The sequence below is a fragment of the Larus michahellis genome, chromosome 7, assembly GCF_964199755.1.
Source record: "Larus michahellis chromosome 7, bLarMic1.1, whole genome shotgun sequence".
NCBI lineage: Eukaryota > Metazoa > Chordata > Aves > Charadriiformes > Laridae > Larus > Larus michahellis.
Genome location: NC_133902.1, coordinates 38,067,722 through 38,082,476, shown reverse-complemented (window position 1 = coordinate 38,082,476; position 14,755 = coordinate 38,067,722). Strand labels below are relative to the sequence as shown.

Below are 14,755 nucleotides of genomic sequence, written 5' to 3'. Positions count from 1 at the left end.
GGCAAAAAAAGTCACCAGATTTGTAGATGACTGTAAGATTAATTGCTCTCAATATTAATAAAAGAGCACCTAATTTCTCCCTTGTTATTTGACAATTATTTCCAGATCTTAGCTCTTGCTGTGCCCGTACTTCCTGGAAGAAGGGATTCTGCAAAGGAACTCCTCACAATTCACTTGCCGCAATGGAAACAAAGCGGTGAGACGCTGCAATACCGAGACGCAAAATATAAACAAAAGGCAGACTAGGCGTGCTGCAAAGGGTAATATTTCTACACGCAAGTTTATAACCAAGGTGGGGCGGGGGGGGTCAACCTCCCCGTGCCAACACCTCCCTCTGTCTTCAACGGGGCTAGGGACCAGGCCGCCAGCGCCGGGATCGGTCACGGAGGGGCAGAAACGGCAGACGGAAAAACACGGCTCCCACAAGCAGCCCCTCTATCGCGGAGGGCCAGCCTCGACCCGGAGCATCAGCGGCGCCAGAGGGAACCGGGCAGAGGGAACCGGGCAGCCGCGGCCCCGCGCCGGAGGCCGCCCAGGCCGGCAGCTCGGCCACGGCGGGGTGAGCTTTCCCCCGGCCGCCGCTCCCCTCCTCCCATTGGCTGTCTCCCGCCGCTGGGCGGGGCCGTGGCTGGCGGCCCGTTTGAAACTGGCCATCCAGCGCAGTGCGGGCGGCGGGCGGTTACCCTTCCCCATTGGTGGCTGCTGAGGAGAGGCGGGCACTAGCGGCAGCGAGGGCGGAGGCAGAAGGCGCGCCGCTGCTCGCGCTGCCTGTCCCAAGGAGTCAGTTAGCGGGATTGGGCGGGGCTAGGCTAACGGCTGCTCTCGGCATTGGCTGACGAGCCTCCTGGGTACGGTGATTCTTACCAATTCCCGGAGAGCTTCCTCCCTTCCCGGCAGGATGGGCCGGCCCCTCCTCTCTTATTGGCCAGCGCTGGCTGCCACCGCCTCGCGGTTGGCGGTGGAGCCGAGGCGGGCGGGGAGAAGGCTTTGGGGCGGCCATGACCGAAACTTCTGTGCTCCCTCCGGTGTGACAGTTGGAGCAGCGAGGGGCGCGTGGTGGGCCCGGCCCCCGTGCCGCCTCCAGCCCCCCTGCTTGTTCGCCACATGGAGGCGGAGGAGGAGACGCGGAGGCAGAAACTGGAGGCCGGCAGGGCCAAGGTGAGGGGGTCCTGGCTTGGCCTCTCTCCCGGCGCCCTGCCTTGCTCCCGGCCGTGTACCGACCGGGAGGGCCTGGCGGGTGGGGGGGGGGCGGGCTGGCGAGGGGCCGGCTCCGGGAGCCGCCCGCGGCATCGCCTCTGCCCGTTCCGGGTCTCTCCCGCGCGGCGGTGCGCCGGCGGGTTTTCCCTCGTTGCGTGGCGGCGTTGGGGCCGCATTTGAAGCGGCACTCGGGGCCGGGCGGCGTCAGTGCTGAAGCGCTGCTGTCAGTTCGGAGCTGTGTCGGGAGATGGGATTTGTTTACCTGAGTAACGCGGTTCTGTCAGAAATAAGTATGGCTGGCGGTGCTCCCTCAACGTAGGTTGTTTGGAAGGTTTCCCGAATTATGACAGAGGTATATAAACACGATCTTCAGTCAGCAAGGAGCAGCTTAAAGTAGTGCATATATCTTCCCCCGGGTTCTGGTTTGAGTTTTTTTGTTTGTGTGTGTGGATGTTGGTGGCTGTTTTTTTGTTTGCATTTTGTTGTTGGGGTTTTTTCCGCCCTGTTCTCCCATTTTTACCTGTGTTTCCACTCAGTTATTTGTGAAAATACCATATTTCCAGGTGAGAATACCCAAGCATAGGTGTTGCGTGTTTTACTGCTTCAGTGACTGGTCCAGTTGCACTTGCATCTGCAGGTGTGTTACTGGAGAACTGTGTTGGTTTGGTTGTTTCCAGTCGTGCTGTTAGCGAACACTTCACACGCTTTGGGCAGTTACGTGCCTTCAGTCAGTTGCGGTTTGGTGGGGCTGTGCTCGTATGATGTGACTGATGTATAAAGGTAACATTCTCTTAGCAATTATTGACTGCAACTATGATATTAGCACTTGATGTGTATTAACCCTCTTAGGTAAAAACTTCTGCTTTGTTTTTGTAGTGATGTTCAAGAAGCTCGTTAGAAACGACTGATTACTTTTCTTTTAATTCAGCATTTCTGCTGTTTTTTGAGCTGTTACTGTGATATTTCCCTTCTGTGAATCTACTGATGAGTAAGGCTTGCAAGTCTGCAGCTACAGCTTTTCCCTGTTCTCACTGTCCCAGTAGGACTGGAATTGGGGGACTGTGGCTACATGGGGATAGCTGAGGCTGCACAGGGTTTCGAGGGGTTTGGACGGATCAGATCTTTCCGTGATGTGCTACAGCCTCTTCACCCCGATACCACTCCTAATGATTCTCCCACAGACGTAGGGGGCATGGCCCTTTCTGCAGGGAACCTGTCTGTAAACCTACATAGTGGGATTAGAGGTGGCTTGGAACCGTACTGTCTGCCTCAGCAGTCTTCTGTGTTTCTGTTTCAGCTTGCTCTTCCTAGTGCTGTGCAGAAGGCAATTAAAGAGAGTGTTACTGGGAGGTGTGGGGTTGTGGCTGGAGCTGCACTGAAGCAGCTTGATGGTGGGCAATACAACTCCTCTGTCCCTGGCCTGTCCCACCCAGATGCTGTCATGGTTGCCGCGCGCGCCACTCCCACTCAGCAGCTCCTCATCTGCTTGCCCTCCCAGCCTTGATATGTGCTATGTGGGAACAATTTCGTGATTAGTTTTTTGATTAACATCAAGAGAGGAAACTGAGAACAGGAGTTCTTCAGGTTGAAAAGTTGCATTGGTTGTGGCAAGGCTTAAGTTAACATTTCTTTTGTAACCCTTTTCTAAGTACAGTATCTGTTTATAGTTAGAGAAAAATGTGATAAACTTGCCTTGAATAAGTTATTAGTTCCCACCTGTTGTACAGCTGTTGCTTGCCATTGAAAAAAAAAATAGGGACTTGCATTAAATTTCAAGTTATGTGTGCAGAGCCAATGTTGAATTTTTTTCTTTTTTTTAAAACTGTGTGCCAAAAGTCGCTCATCTCACCATTTAAAAAAAAATTGTTAGCAGCCCATCAACGTTGCTATTGCATGGTATCGTTTACCTGGTATACTGAGAGGAAAGAAAGGATTTAGAAAGGCTGAGATGGTGGTAGTGCTTCCTCTGCTTATTAAAATGTCACAGAGACCCATTATTTAGCAGATCGTGGGCACCAGACAATTTTCAAAAAACACCCAGACAAATGAATGGAAGCAATATCCGTTGGGGCTTATTAAACGCAAAGGTAGTTTGGCGTTGGAAGGCAAACACATGAGCTGCAGATTCCTTAGTACGCTCTTGCCCAATTTCTAGCATGTATGGCTGTGTGCTTGCCCTGGTTTTGTATTTTTACTTATATACCTGCAGTTGTAGACCTAACTTACAGAACAGATGTATATTGGGCTAATTACTGTAATAAATGCAGCTTTAGTCTCGCTCAGTGTTCTTAAGCCCGTAGTAGGATATGGTCATGCTGCTGAGTAGGTGGTCTGCAAGACCGTATCCAGAAACTTCCCCTGAATAGCTTGTGTTTTTGAAGGCTCTTGTATAATAGAACAGTAGGGAAATGTCCCCCTCTTTTGTTCTTCTCCTTCCCTTTTTCTTGCTTTCTTTGCACTGCCCTCCTCATGAATACAAATGCGAGTTTGAAAGGGAGAAGTAAGTGAGAGCAGGTACAGTATTTCCTTCCTGTGGTGCAGGCCTACAGCAGCTTAAGGTGATCCCATCTGCGGACCGATACATAACTGTTCAGTGTTCATCCAAATCAGTTTACTGAATGACCGTACCACAATACTGTGAGGGTGCTCATGATGGCGGGGGATAGGAGTGCGAGGCTAGTTGTGTGTTGTAGCAACCTGACTTCTAGCAACCCGTGCAGTCATGGTTAACTGCAGTCTGATACTGGATACTGCTTGACTCTGGAGGTGTCAACTGCTGTGGGGTTTTTTGTCTTCCCCCTGCTCGCCCCCCCCCAAAAAAAAAATAAAATTTGTCTTTGGCATCTTTAAATTTTAGTGTGCTAAATGGTGACTTGGGAAAGGAATATAATGTGGATGTTTTCGTCTTTAAACTAGTACTTGCATTAATCTTTTTCATGTAGAAATAAAAACACTGTTACTGAAATGCATTTAAATTATCTCCAAGTAATAACACTAATAATAATTTAAACTGTTATATCAGTTGGATATGGTCATGATTTGGCAGCTAAGTACTGACTGTAGCGGGTACTTGAGATTTCCATTTTTAATAAATGCAAATAAATTTGCTAAGGTAGTAATTGAGAAACAGAACAAACCCCAAGTATTCAGTGCTACTCTCTTCTCCTTGTTTTTTTCCACCTCAAGTTAGCTGGTATGCATGTTGGGCATCTGTCTCTCTAGTTACAGACCTGTATGTGCCATACCTCATGTGTGAGAAGTTTTTGCTCTTCCTGCATTTTACATGGTAGGAACTCAAAAGGGAGTGCATTTTTTCCAGGAAGTTTTCTTGTTTCATCAGTTTGAGGAAGCTCTAAAAAATGTTTCTGGGTTTTGTCTAAGAGCACTCATGCTTACGTTTACCATATCTAGGAAGTGGACTAAAGTTTATTTGAACAACTTGTTTCTATATGGAGCTGATGTGGTTTTCTGCTCTGTTCCATTTTCTTTGTGTATTCTTTTGGTACTAATTTCTGAAGCACGTAAAGCAGTAAGTCGAGGAATAAATTATGTGAGAGGTAGGCTGAGGAGAGCTGAACAGGGCTGCATGTGCTGTAGTTTTCCTGTCTGCTTGCCCATGCCGCTGGTGCCGGTCAGCTTGCAATAATGTGGTGGAAGGATGTCAGCATAGCAGTTCATTGGGGATGGGAATGACACGGGGACCACGCAACACAAAACCTGGCAAGCTTATTCTTCTAATTCTGAGATGCTCAATGTGGTGCTGGCCGTAGCAATTCAGAGGCGCCTTGCGGTTGCCTCTTAACTGACTGGTCCTGATGAAATGAGGTTGCAGTATATTGGTACCTGCAGAAAGGCCAGGTGTTCTGTATGGAGTGCTGCTTTGTATACTACAGCTCGCGGTGCTGTTGGTGTTCCTGTGGCATGCTACATCTTGGCTAAAAGTGAAGCTTTCAGCGTTGCACATGCTGCTAGAAAGCAAACTGAGAACTGGGCCCTTCAGAAGGGTATGGTGGGATCTCACTGGGATGGGGAAGGATCAGTGTTATGTGATTTCTTCATATTCACACGCACTACTTCATGTTGGATGACTATCCATGTATCTGATGATACTCTTATAATGACACTTAAATTCATGTAGCTGATTAAAGGCTTTGGAAACGTGATACTGCCCTAACTAGCACTTTCCCCATCCAGTCATTCCATAAATCTGAAGCATGTTTGACTCCAGACACTTTCATGGACCAACAAGTCCAGTAGTTCTGTAAAATTTTGGAGTAGTTGGGTATTTTTGCATGATATGTATTATGATTTCATATGTTTAATACATATAAATAGGACAAAATAAGTTTTATTTTCTTTGAGCTGTGCATCTAAAAATTCATACTCATTTAGATATTTAGTCATGGCAAGTCTTTGTATTTTAATATCAAATACTTAGTCTCCCTTCATGAAATCGCTAACTGCTCTCTATGATGGCCACTCTACCTTTCCTTTCTCATCTTTTCTGGTTATTTTACTCCTGTTATCCCTTTTTTCCTGCTTCAGCAGCTTCCTCTACTCTCCATTTTTCTGCAGGTTTCCTCCTGTTCCTTTTCCCCATGTTATCATATTAATTAGTGCAATTGCTATTTTTGCTACAGTTAACACCTGACTTCAGAGAATAGTATTTGTGTCTCACTACAGCTTTACTTACTGGTCTGTTCATTTTGCTTAATTTGAAGGGCAGCACAGCACTTAGCAATTTTTGTTTAATCTGCATTCAGTATTAATAACTATAGAAACTATGGAACTTAATCTTAAAAATAAGCTATTTATACATAAACATCTTAAGTGCTGATAAGAAACTGATGTATTTCTGTAAATACACCTTTTAAACAGCCTGCTCAATGTAGCAGGTGTGTAACTGTGTGTATGTTGAGTAGCTAAGCTGTCAAGTAGAAGTTACTATAATGGCATGGGTGTAAGGAGAAAGGACTGAACTAAATCCATTTCACAAGTTGAATGAAAAGAAACGGACGCGACTTTTTTTCAGGGTGGCTGTATTACAGGAAAACCAAGCTGTCAAGCACTGGATTTTCATGTATATTGCAGGTAGAACTTGGCAATTATGTTTACATCATGTCCTCATTTGACTATATATTTTATCTCAACACAAGGATATATTAACAGTAAACTTGATAACCTATGTTTGTAACCTTGGAGAAGGCTTTTTCCTTATGAGAAGGATGTCTGGATTTATCCTGTGAGGGAGATGTTACCTGGAAGCGCTGCCTAAACACAATACTAGAGTTGAAAATACGATAATCCTTTTTAAGCTGTTTAAGGTGCTAAGGAAACTGGGGTAATAAATTCTGTCAGTAACATTCTTTACAAGTCCCTGGTGCTTTATAGAGCTGTGATAGTCTGATAAAGTAGAGCATCTGATTCTTCAACAGAAGAATTAAAATGACCTGGCTTAATTGATTTTCTATTTATGTACTATAGGCTGCTTTCTGGCTGGGATGTTTTGCTGTATTCTCTTAAGGGGGTGGCAGGGAAGGAGCATGAGGATTCAATTCCATTAATTTTAATCTTAAATCTTATGCTGGCAAAAATCTGTTTAGATAGGTTTTTAGGGTGTTATTGTTTTTGCCGGTCTTGCATAAAGACTTCTTAATTATTATTTTTTCCTGATGATTCCAGTATATTAACAACTTGTTCCTTTACTAATCTGTCTTGCTGTAATTCTGGATCGTCATTGACACACAAAGTTACACTGAGTAAAATTTGATTCTTGTATTGAGATGAGTCTTTAGTACTCATGTGAGATTTCTTGCTTAATTGCAGTTATCCAGTATGTTTTGAAGGTGCAGAAAGTAGGAAGATAAAGCAGTTTTTCTGCAGATGTATATATTTTATCAAGATAGGATCTTCGTCACCCATGAGTGTGTTAATCTTGTGGTCCTGCTACCTTTTTCTCACTTACCTCTCCTTTTACCTCTTTCAATCTTTTCTGCACAGTTTACTTACTTCAGACAACGAAAAACAAAAAGCGACATCACGCAGTCGCAGAAAAAGACGGCGAAGAGGAAGGGCTCGTCTGTCCACACACATGACGTTCCGAAGGAAGAGTACGCACTAGCGGCCCAAGATGTTGGTAAGGGTATAGAGGGTAAGGCTGAAGACACCAACCTACTAGAGACAACCACAGACACAGAGGTAAATCTTAGTATTTCTTATTTCACTTCACTCCATCTGCAGATAGCACGTATTCAAGGTGACTGTTTTACTTAATTAGGTATTAGCTCTCTGGCACTATCAAGTAGCTGCCATTGAAAAGTAAGTAAAGTGATGCATTTTCACTTGTAATAATTAACTGTTTTACAAAGTCATGTAAATAATTGAAAAAACCCATGTCCATTATATGGACTGGACAGCTGGCATTGTCAAGGAGCTGTCTGCTGTTAGCCAGTTGAGGTCTTTCACCTTTCACTACCATGAAATTCTGTATGGGTAGACTTCTGGTTATGTGTCTGTGACTCCATGAGATGGTGAGTCCAGACTGAGAGGCATAGCAGATGAGCAAAATTCTCAGGACCTTATAATGCACAGCATTAGTTTGGTTTTGTATCACTTTGCTGGCTCAAATGTGCTTAGTGTTTACTGAAAAAATATAATTTGTTCCAGCATGCTCTTAGTAGCCATTGTAAAGCCAACATAGATATTACATTCTCTGACAAAATTGTTTAAAATGTGACTCTGCTTGTGCCTGATATACTTCAGTGTGTTTGTGCTGGTGACCCTCTAGAGGTAGCCCTGTAGTCATGCCAATAAACATAGAAACAGACGCGTACTGGTCTGCCTGAATTAAGCAGTTGCTTTCTTGCTTTAGCTCACAAGCAAGACTTCTGTTTTTACATCAGCTGTGGATTAGACAGTCATGTGACACTTTTTCTTTCTGTCTGGTAATAAAAATTGGCAAAACATAGTTTTGAAATTATTTTTTGTTTTTATAAGAATCCAGCTTGCTTCAGAAGTGGTTGGCTAATGCTTTCACAAGCCTCAGAAACACCACAACTCTCTGGCTACAACAAACTGTATCTATCTTGGTCTGGGAGATTGTTTAGAAAATAGTTTCCCATTGCATTTTAGCATGTTGTCTATGTGAAGATTTGTGAGTTTTGGGGAGGCAGTGCCTTCTGCATAAAAAGCATCTCTCCAGGCGTTCATGTGTTTTCACAACATACAACAGTAGCATCAAACTAGTGTATTTGCAAGCCTGAAATCATGGAGGATATAATTTGCATGTATTATCCTGCTTTCTGTTGTAAGGGTATCCCTAGTGCTTTCAGGATATTGTAAACATAACGTTAGCATTGCAAAGGCTTTTATGAAACTACATGCCAAGCTGTCTGCGCTAAGAAAAAAGCATACAGTATTTTGTCACTCAGCCATAGCATCATCAGCAATGTCCTTATTACACTCATGTGAACATAAATTAAAAAACAAACAAAAATCACTTATTGCTTCTAAACAGCTTCTGTCAAAATAGCTGATTTGTAAAGCAAATGGAATTGCTTTCTAGGTTACGTGGAGAGGGTGCCAATAGTTACTGGGAACTACTTCATGCAGATACGAAATACAGGGAGGGTTATGGGCTGCCTTTTCTAAATAGTGCTACAGTCATCTTTGTCTTGTGAATTTAGTGAGAAGTAAATATCTTTCAAGATATCAAGCTACATTAAGTATATGCATCAGAAAATGCTACTGTTTTTGTAATTATATGAATGATTTTAGCATGTTTGTTACGTAATTTCCTGTCAGTTAGTTACTAATATTTAGTGGTGGATTAAAGAGTGCTCAACTGTATTTGCAAGCCACAAAAGCAGAAGATAGAACATTGAATCTCAATGGTGAGACTTAGCCCTGAATTTTTGAGTAGGCTTTCATGATAATTTTAATTTTTTTTTTCATTTGTTTCATTAATTTGACTACAGATGACCAGCTGAGTTTAGCATTAAAGTCAATCTCAGTCTCTCTCTCACTGGTATGTTGCCTCACAACACGGACATTTCTGGGTCATATGCTTAAGGTGTTTCCAAAATAATTCAGCTTTTCCTTATGTATCTTTAAAATGGCTATGATTTAGTGTTTGTTTTATTTGTTTACTTGCCAGGGGTGTGCTGACTTTTCCAGCTGGGATGTACTGAATGATCATGCGGCTGAAGTAAGTGTGAAAGAATGTATCTTTAGTAAAAGGTGCTGATAAACATGTGAAAGAAGAGTCTGATAATTGGTTACTAAAATGATTAGTTATTGAGCATTGTTATCAAGTGTGATAAGTGATGTGATTTCACTGTTTTACAGTCTAAACCAGGTACTTATGTGTATGTACATGTACTGGCTGGGAAACTGGTCGCTAAGGGAATTGTTTTTACTGAAATCATGGACCTTGTCCAGAGAAATTCGAATGATGTTTTTACTTGAAAAGTAGGTTCATTCTTTAGTTGTTTCATACATTAAAAAAAAAGTATTTAAAATAAAATGTAAGATACTGTCTCCTCTGTGAGAATTGTAACAATATTGCTCCTGAGAGACCGCAGGATCGATTGGAGCAGCTTCTGTCTTTGTAGTTTTGGTTTTTTTTGTTTTGCTGTTAAAGGCCGTAGAAACTCAGAGTATGTTGAATATTTATTTGCAATAGCTGCTTACATTTGAATTTAATGTTAAGTCAAGAAGTTTACATTATTATTTTTCCTATGGGTGGACTGTTCTCCAGTCAGCACAGATACATATAAAAACTTCGATTAATTTTTGTAGTATTCCCCCTTTGCCCACTTGTAAGTTGGAATGTATTTTAAATCACAACATGTGTCAAAATGGCACTTTGCCCCAAGTTGGTCCTATAGAATCACAAGGCTCTTCTCCCTAATTTACTTTTATATCTTAAAGTATTATATGAAAATATATTATGTATGAAATTTTTTTATTTGAAGTTTTTAAGAATGAAGGACTTCGTATATAATGCTTCTATTAAGTACAAAGTCCCAACGTTTAATTACTTTTAAACTAGAATTTGCCCAGAATTTAAGCTTGAATTTATATTTTCAGAATAATCACAAAGTAGAAGTGATGTGTTGTATTGGTGAATAAATATATATTTTTTTTTTTCTATTAAGAAAGATTCAATAAATCCTGCTGCAGAATACAGTGAGCTTGATGCTAAGATGTGTCAGATGAGAACAGATGAGTTAGAGAACAGACTTCTGGAGAAACAGGAAGAAGTTGAAAGACTCACTGCACAGATGGATGAGCTACAGAAAGAACTTACCCAGCACAGTGACTCTATGCAAAGTCAGGTACAATTCATAGAGCTGGATAATGGGGATAATACTACTTTATTTTAATCCAAAAAATATTTAGGAGACAAAACTCAAAATAAGTATTGTTTTTTATTGAAAAGTACTTCACCTTGCTAACGTGTGCTGTGTAAAGCAGTACTTAAGTTTTCCATTCACCAACGTCCAGGACTTCATATTGCTTGAATCAAGTGAGAGTAAAATTAAATTTGAAAAGCTTCTATTTTTAGAGAGTTTTTATGTAATACATAGTTGCGTTCTTCTGCTGATAAATGGTTGGACAATTTCTACTAGTTTTTATTGATAAATTTTCTTACTATATTGAGGAGTGGACCTTTATAGAGAGAACCTGGAAGAACCAGTAAGGAAAGTATAGTTAATAATACATTGAGGTAGGGGCTCAATGTAAAAGCATGGGACTTATATTTTCATAAATGCTGACTTTAAAAATATATATATATTATATATGGTATTACGTATAATATATATATTTATATATATATAATTTTATTTTTATATATATATATAAAAAATATATATCAAGGTCATGCTGAAAGATGGTGGAACCCACCCTCCTCCCAACCCCCCAGGTATTGTTCAAACTATTGAAAAGGAAATGCTTACTGAAATGTCAATGTTTCTGCAGATATGCTTGAAAAGCACTTTATTAGACGCATCTCTGCCTCCTTTTCAGATATTCACACAGGATGGTAGACCCCACTGCCACCACCACGCCCGAGAGATCATTCACGCTTTTTGAATATTTGTAAATACTTGTGGCTCTTTGGTTTTGGGGTGGGGTGGTGTTCTTTGTATCGGCAAATGATGAAGTAGGATAAATTAAACTTTTTTAAACTGACATGTACCTTCCCCTCTCCCAAAGTATTTAAAAAGCTATTTTGAATTCCCTTTCTCTAGCATTCCTCTGTAAAGGTGTATCAGGTGCTTCTGAAGAATAGTTACTTCCCCCCCTTACACGTTGTTTTTCTTCTTTTAAGACTGGGAAACAAAGACATTTCCTGTTGTTGAGAAATAAATTGGAAAGGTTAATGTGATTAACATAAAATAGGATTAATGTATCCCATCTCACTAGCTTTCTCTCACATGCCTGAAAAGAAGAGCTGACAGATAGGAAACAATTTAGGGGTTACTAAATATTCATTATATCCTGTAGAAAACTTGATTGCTTTTACATCAATAAGAGCTACACAATTTTTAAGTAAAAATATTTCATTAATAGTGTCCTGTCATTTGTTTAAGAAGTCTCTTTTGATTAGCTTTGTCATCTCTCTGGAATCTGTGGCAGGTTCCTCTTTCATCACCTCTGACATCATGTTTGAACACAAATGTTTTTCGTCCTTTGGCACAAGTTTGTTAAAACTTAAGTGTAACTGTAAACTCTAACAGCTTTGCTTTAGGATAATTTACTGTTGTATGTTAAGAATATCTTAATTTTAGAAGTGCATTTCTTGTGATCCATGTAGGAAACTACCGTTCAAGAGCAGAATGAAGTCATCAGGAAACTAACAAGCTGCCTTCAACAGGCAAAGCAGGATCAGGATGACCTACAGGAGGAGGCTTCACATGTAGCTGCTCAGGTCCACGATTTACAACTTCAGTTACATCAGGTGTGCCTCTAATCCAATTTTTGTTCCCTACAAAGAGAGTAAGAACAGGTTTGGAATATGAATGTAAACCCATATTGAGCTTATTATAGCACTTCATAGTTCAGTTTGCAATGCAGCAGAGAAAATGAGTTGAGGGTGGGTCAGAGTTTTCTCCAGTGGCTAGGGAGAAGTCCCGGAGACGTCTGTATATTTTCCACTTGCTTGTGTAATGTTTGGGAGGTCATTACGCTTCTTTGTCCATCAGTTTAGCCCCTTTTTGGGAATTACACCCAATATTGTTAGTGGTTTGGATCTATACATCGCAATCACTGTAATGATATGGGCTTACATGTAATCAGTTTTCCTTGCCTTTGCCAAAGAAAGCTCTGAGTATATGCATGGGCAACTGTAACAGCTCAGCTGTTAACAGAAAGTTGCTACGTTCAGGTAATATGACTTGGCTCAAAGAAGGAGATTTAAAATAACCTGAAGACAGTTGATGCAGCTCTTACAACACACAGCAACCTGCTTCAGTGCAACAAGTTGATCATGGATCTAATCCCTGGATAATGAGATATGCTACAGCCTTTCATCTACTTTACTTTTTTTTAAATACTTTATTCTTTTTTGATGCTGCTCAGTGTTCTAGTGGCTATTGTCTCCAAACACCTGTATATTTGTTGTCTTAGGAGCCTTGTAGTATATGCCAAAGAGTAATATTTATGTTTACTTACCATTTCAGGCTTGTAAGATAAGAATTACACTAGGAGGGATTACATGTCTTAAACATCTGGATAGGAAGGGGGTTTAAAAAAAATTAAAAATAAAAACTGGGATTTACTGAAGTCAGGGATTATCGTGAAGGAGTTGCTCATGCCCTGGAAAATAAAACCTCTGCTAAATGAAATTTTGGACAAGAACAGAACCCACTGCTTTCTATGTACAATTCTGATTGCTATTGACTAAATATGTGGTAAAAGTGAAAATTACTCTACAGATGACTGTTGGGATTTGCTCCGTGAGCCTTTGAAAGACAATGATAAAGCTTCTAGCACTTCAGGCATATCCTAAATAAGGCTAGTAATATGATGCAAGTTTTTTGTTGGAAGCATGTCAACTTTGATAAAAGATGAAAATACTAATGGTGTCTTAAATATCATCTTGGTTTTAGCAAAGTCTTTAGAAAAAGGTTTTAAAAATTAATAAAACACGTTTTATTTTACACCACCCCCCCCAGGGGTAAATGTTTTCTTTTCATTTGGAGGGAGACAAAGAGAAAAGAAAAACCTTTAATATTGAGTTGTAAATCCTTTGCAAAGAAGACTGGTTTTGTTCATTGTCCTCTTACCAGTATGTCCAGTCTGTTGGAAGTCCTGCTTAATTTTGGAGGCTTCATAGAGATTAATTATCTAACATTTATGTCTTTACAGTAAGTAATAGTATCTAAAATATGACAAGTGTTGTCTGACTTTTTAGGGAGTTCTTATTCATTGAGAATGAAATACATAGGGTAAATCTGTAGTAAATGAATACGATATATTTTATGCATACAGTGAGACTAGTGTATGAGTTATTCTGATACAAACTTTCTTCTGACTGTGAGTACCTTTATGTGTCCAGGTTAATGAGATGCTGAGGAGTAAAAGCCCTGGAAAAAACAAAGTATTAGAAGCCCAGCAGCAGATGTCCTTGTTTCAGAACCGTCTCAGAGAGCAAAATGCACATTTGGAGATGCTGCATCAGAAAGCACATGACCTGGAAGTACAGCTTGAGTCTTCTCAAAAGGTAAAAACTGTTTAAAGTGCCTTTATAATTATGAGTTCTAGGTAGTTAGGTTTTTGTTGTGATTGTGCAAGCCAAGGTGGTACTTCCTGGAGGAAGAATCTGTAATGAACATTTAATTTGTGCATGAAGTAGCATTGATGCTTCAGGACTGAAATGACACTTCAGTATGGAATTAAAAATCTGTTCTTCTGAAGGTAATGATATTCAGCTAAGGCAAAATAGCTGCTCACAATTTAAAATTTTTCTTTTTTTGTATGAAAGAAGGATTCACTTCTGGATCTTCAGAATTTGCTTATTTGTTGAAATTACTCCATTGGTTTCTGTTGCAGAAGGGTAACTCTGTTACAAAACTGTTGTATAACATTAAGAAGTTTCCATTAGAAGCAGGTCCATCTGGTGTTTGCTGAACTGAGGCATGTGGGAACATAACTGACAGGCTTGCAGTGGGGTGAAGGTTGCTGGATATGCTGTGTAAGCATATAACAATACAGTTGTGTGTGAACTTGAAACACCTAGATAAAAGTTAACTATCTGTAATCATGTTAGTTTCACTTACAAAACAAAGTGAAAAGCTTGTGTCAGAATATTTTGATGTAATCATTCCAGAAACAAGCATTATGAATAAAGAAACTCAGTTATAGTTAAAAACACAGATGAGATACTTATCTTTTTATAGCATGTATTTCAAATTTGGTGCTAACTGTGATGTGCTGTAGTGGCACAGTTATGAAAAAAGTCTTTTTCTTTAGAAACAAATTTATAGGGATTGTGATTACTAACATACGTTAAAGGAACAGCTTGAAAGGTCTGGTTTCCTTTAAGCACGTA

General features: G+C 40.5%; 1 protein-coding gene across 15 annotated transcripts in view; it reads left to right on the top strand.

Moving 5' to 3' along the window:
- Window positions 1-945: 945 nt before the first annotated feature.
- The window catches only part of PCNT (pericentrin), a 105,818-nt gene continuing 92,008 nt past the window's right edge, over window positions 946-14,755 (top strand). For 14 of the 15 annotated variants that reach the window (XM_074596296.1, XM_074596301.1, XM_074596302.1 and 11 more), the window contains exons 1-6: window positions 946-1,158; window positions 7,198-7,395; window positions 9,353-9,403; window positions 10,356-10,535; window positions 12,020-12,163; window positions 13,763-13,927. In XM_074596296.1, the coding sequence (XP_074452397.1) occupies window positions 1,105-1,158; window positions 7,198-7,395; window positions 9,353-9,403; window positions 10,356-10,535; window positions 12,020-12,163; window positions 13,763-13,927 (792 nt within the window). In that variant the 5' untranslated portion in view covers window positions 946-1,104. Of the gene's footprint in view, window positions 1,159-7,080; window positions 7,396-9,352; window positions 9,404-10,355; window positions 10,536-12,019; window positions 12,164-13,762; window positions 13,928-14,755 lie in introns of those variants that run through there. The other variant, XM_074596290.1, reaches the window with a different exon arrangement.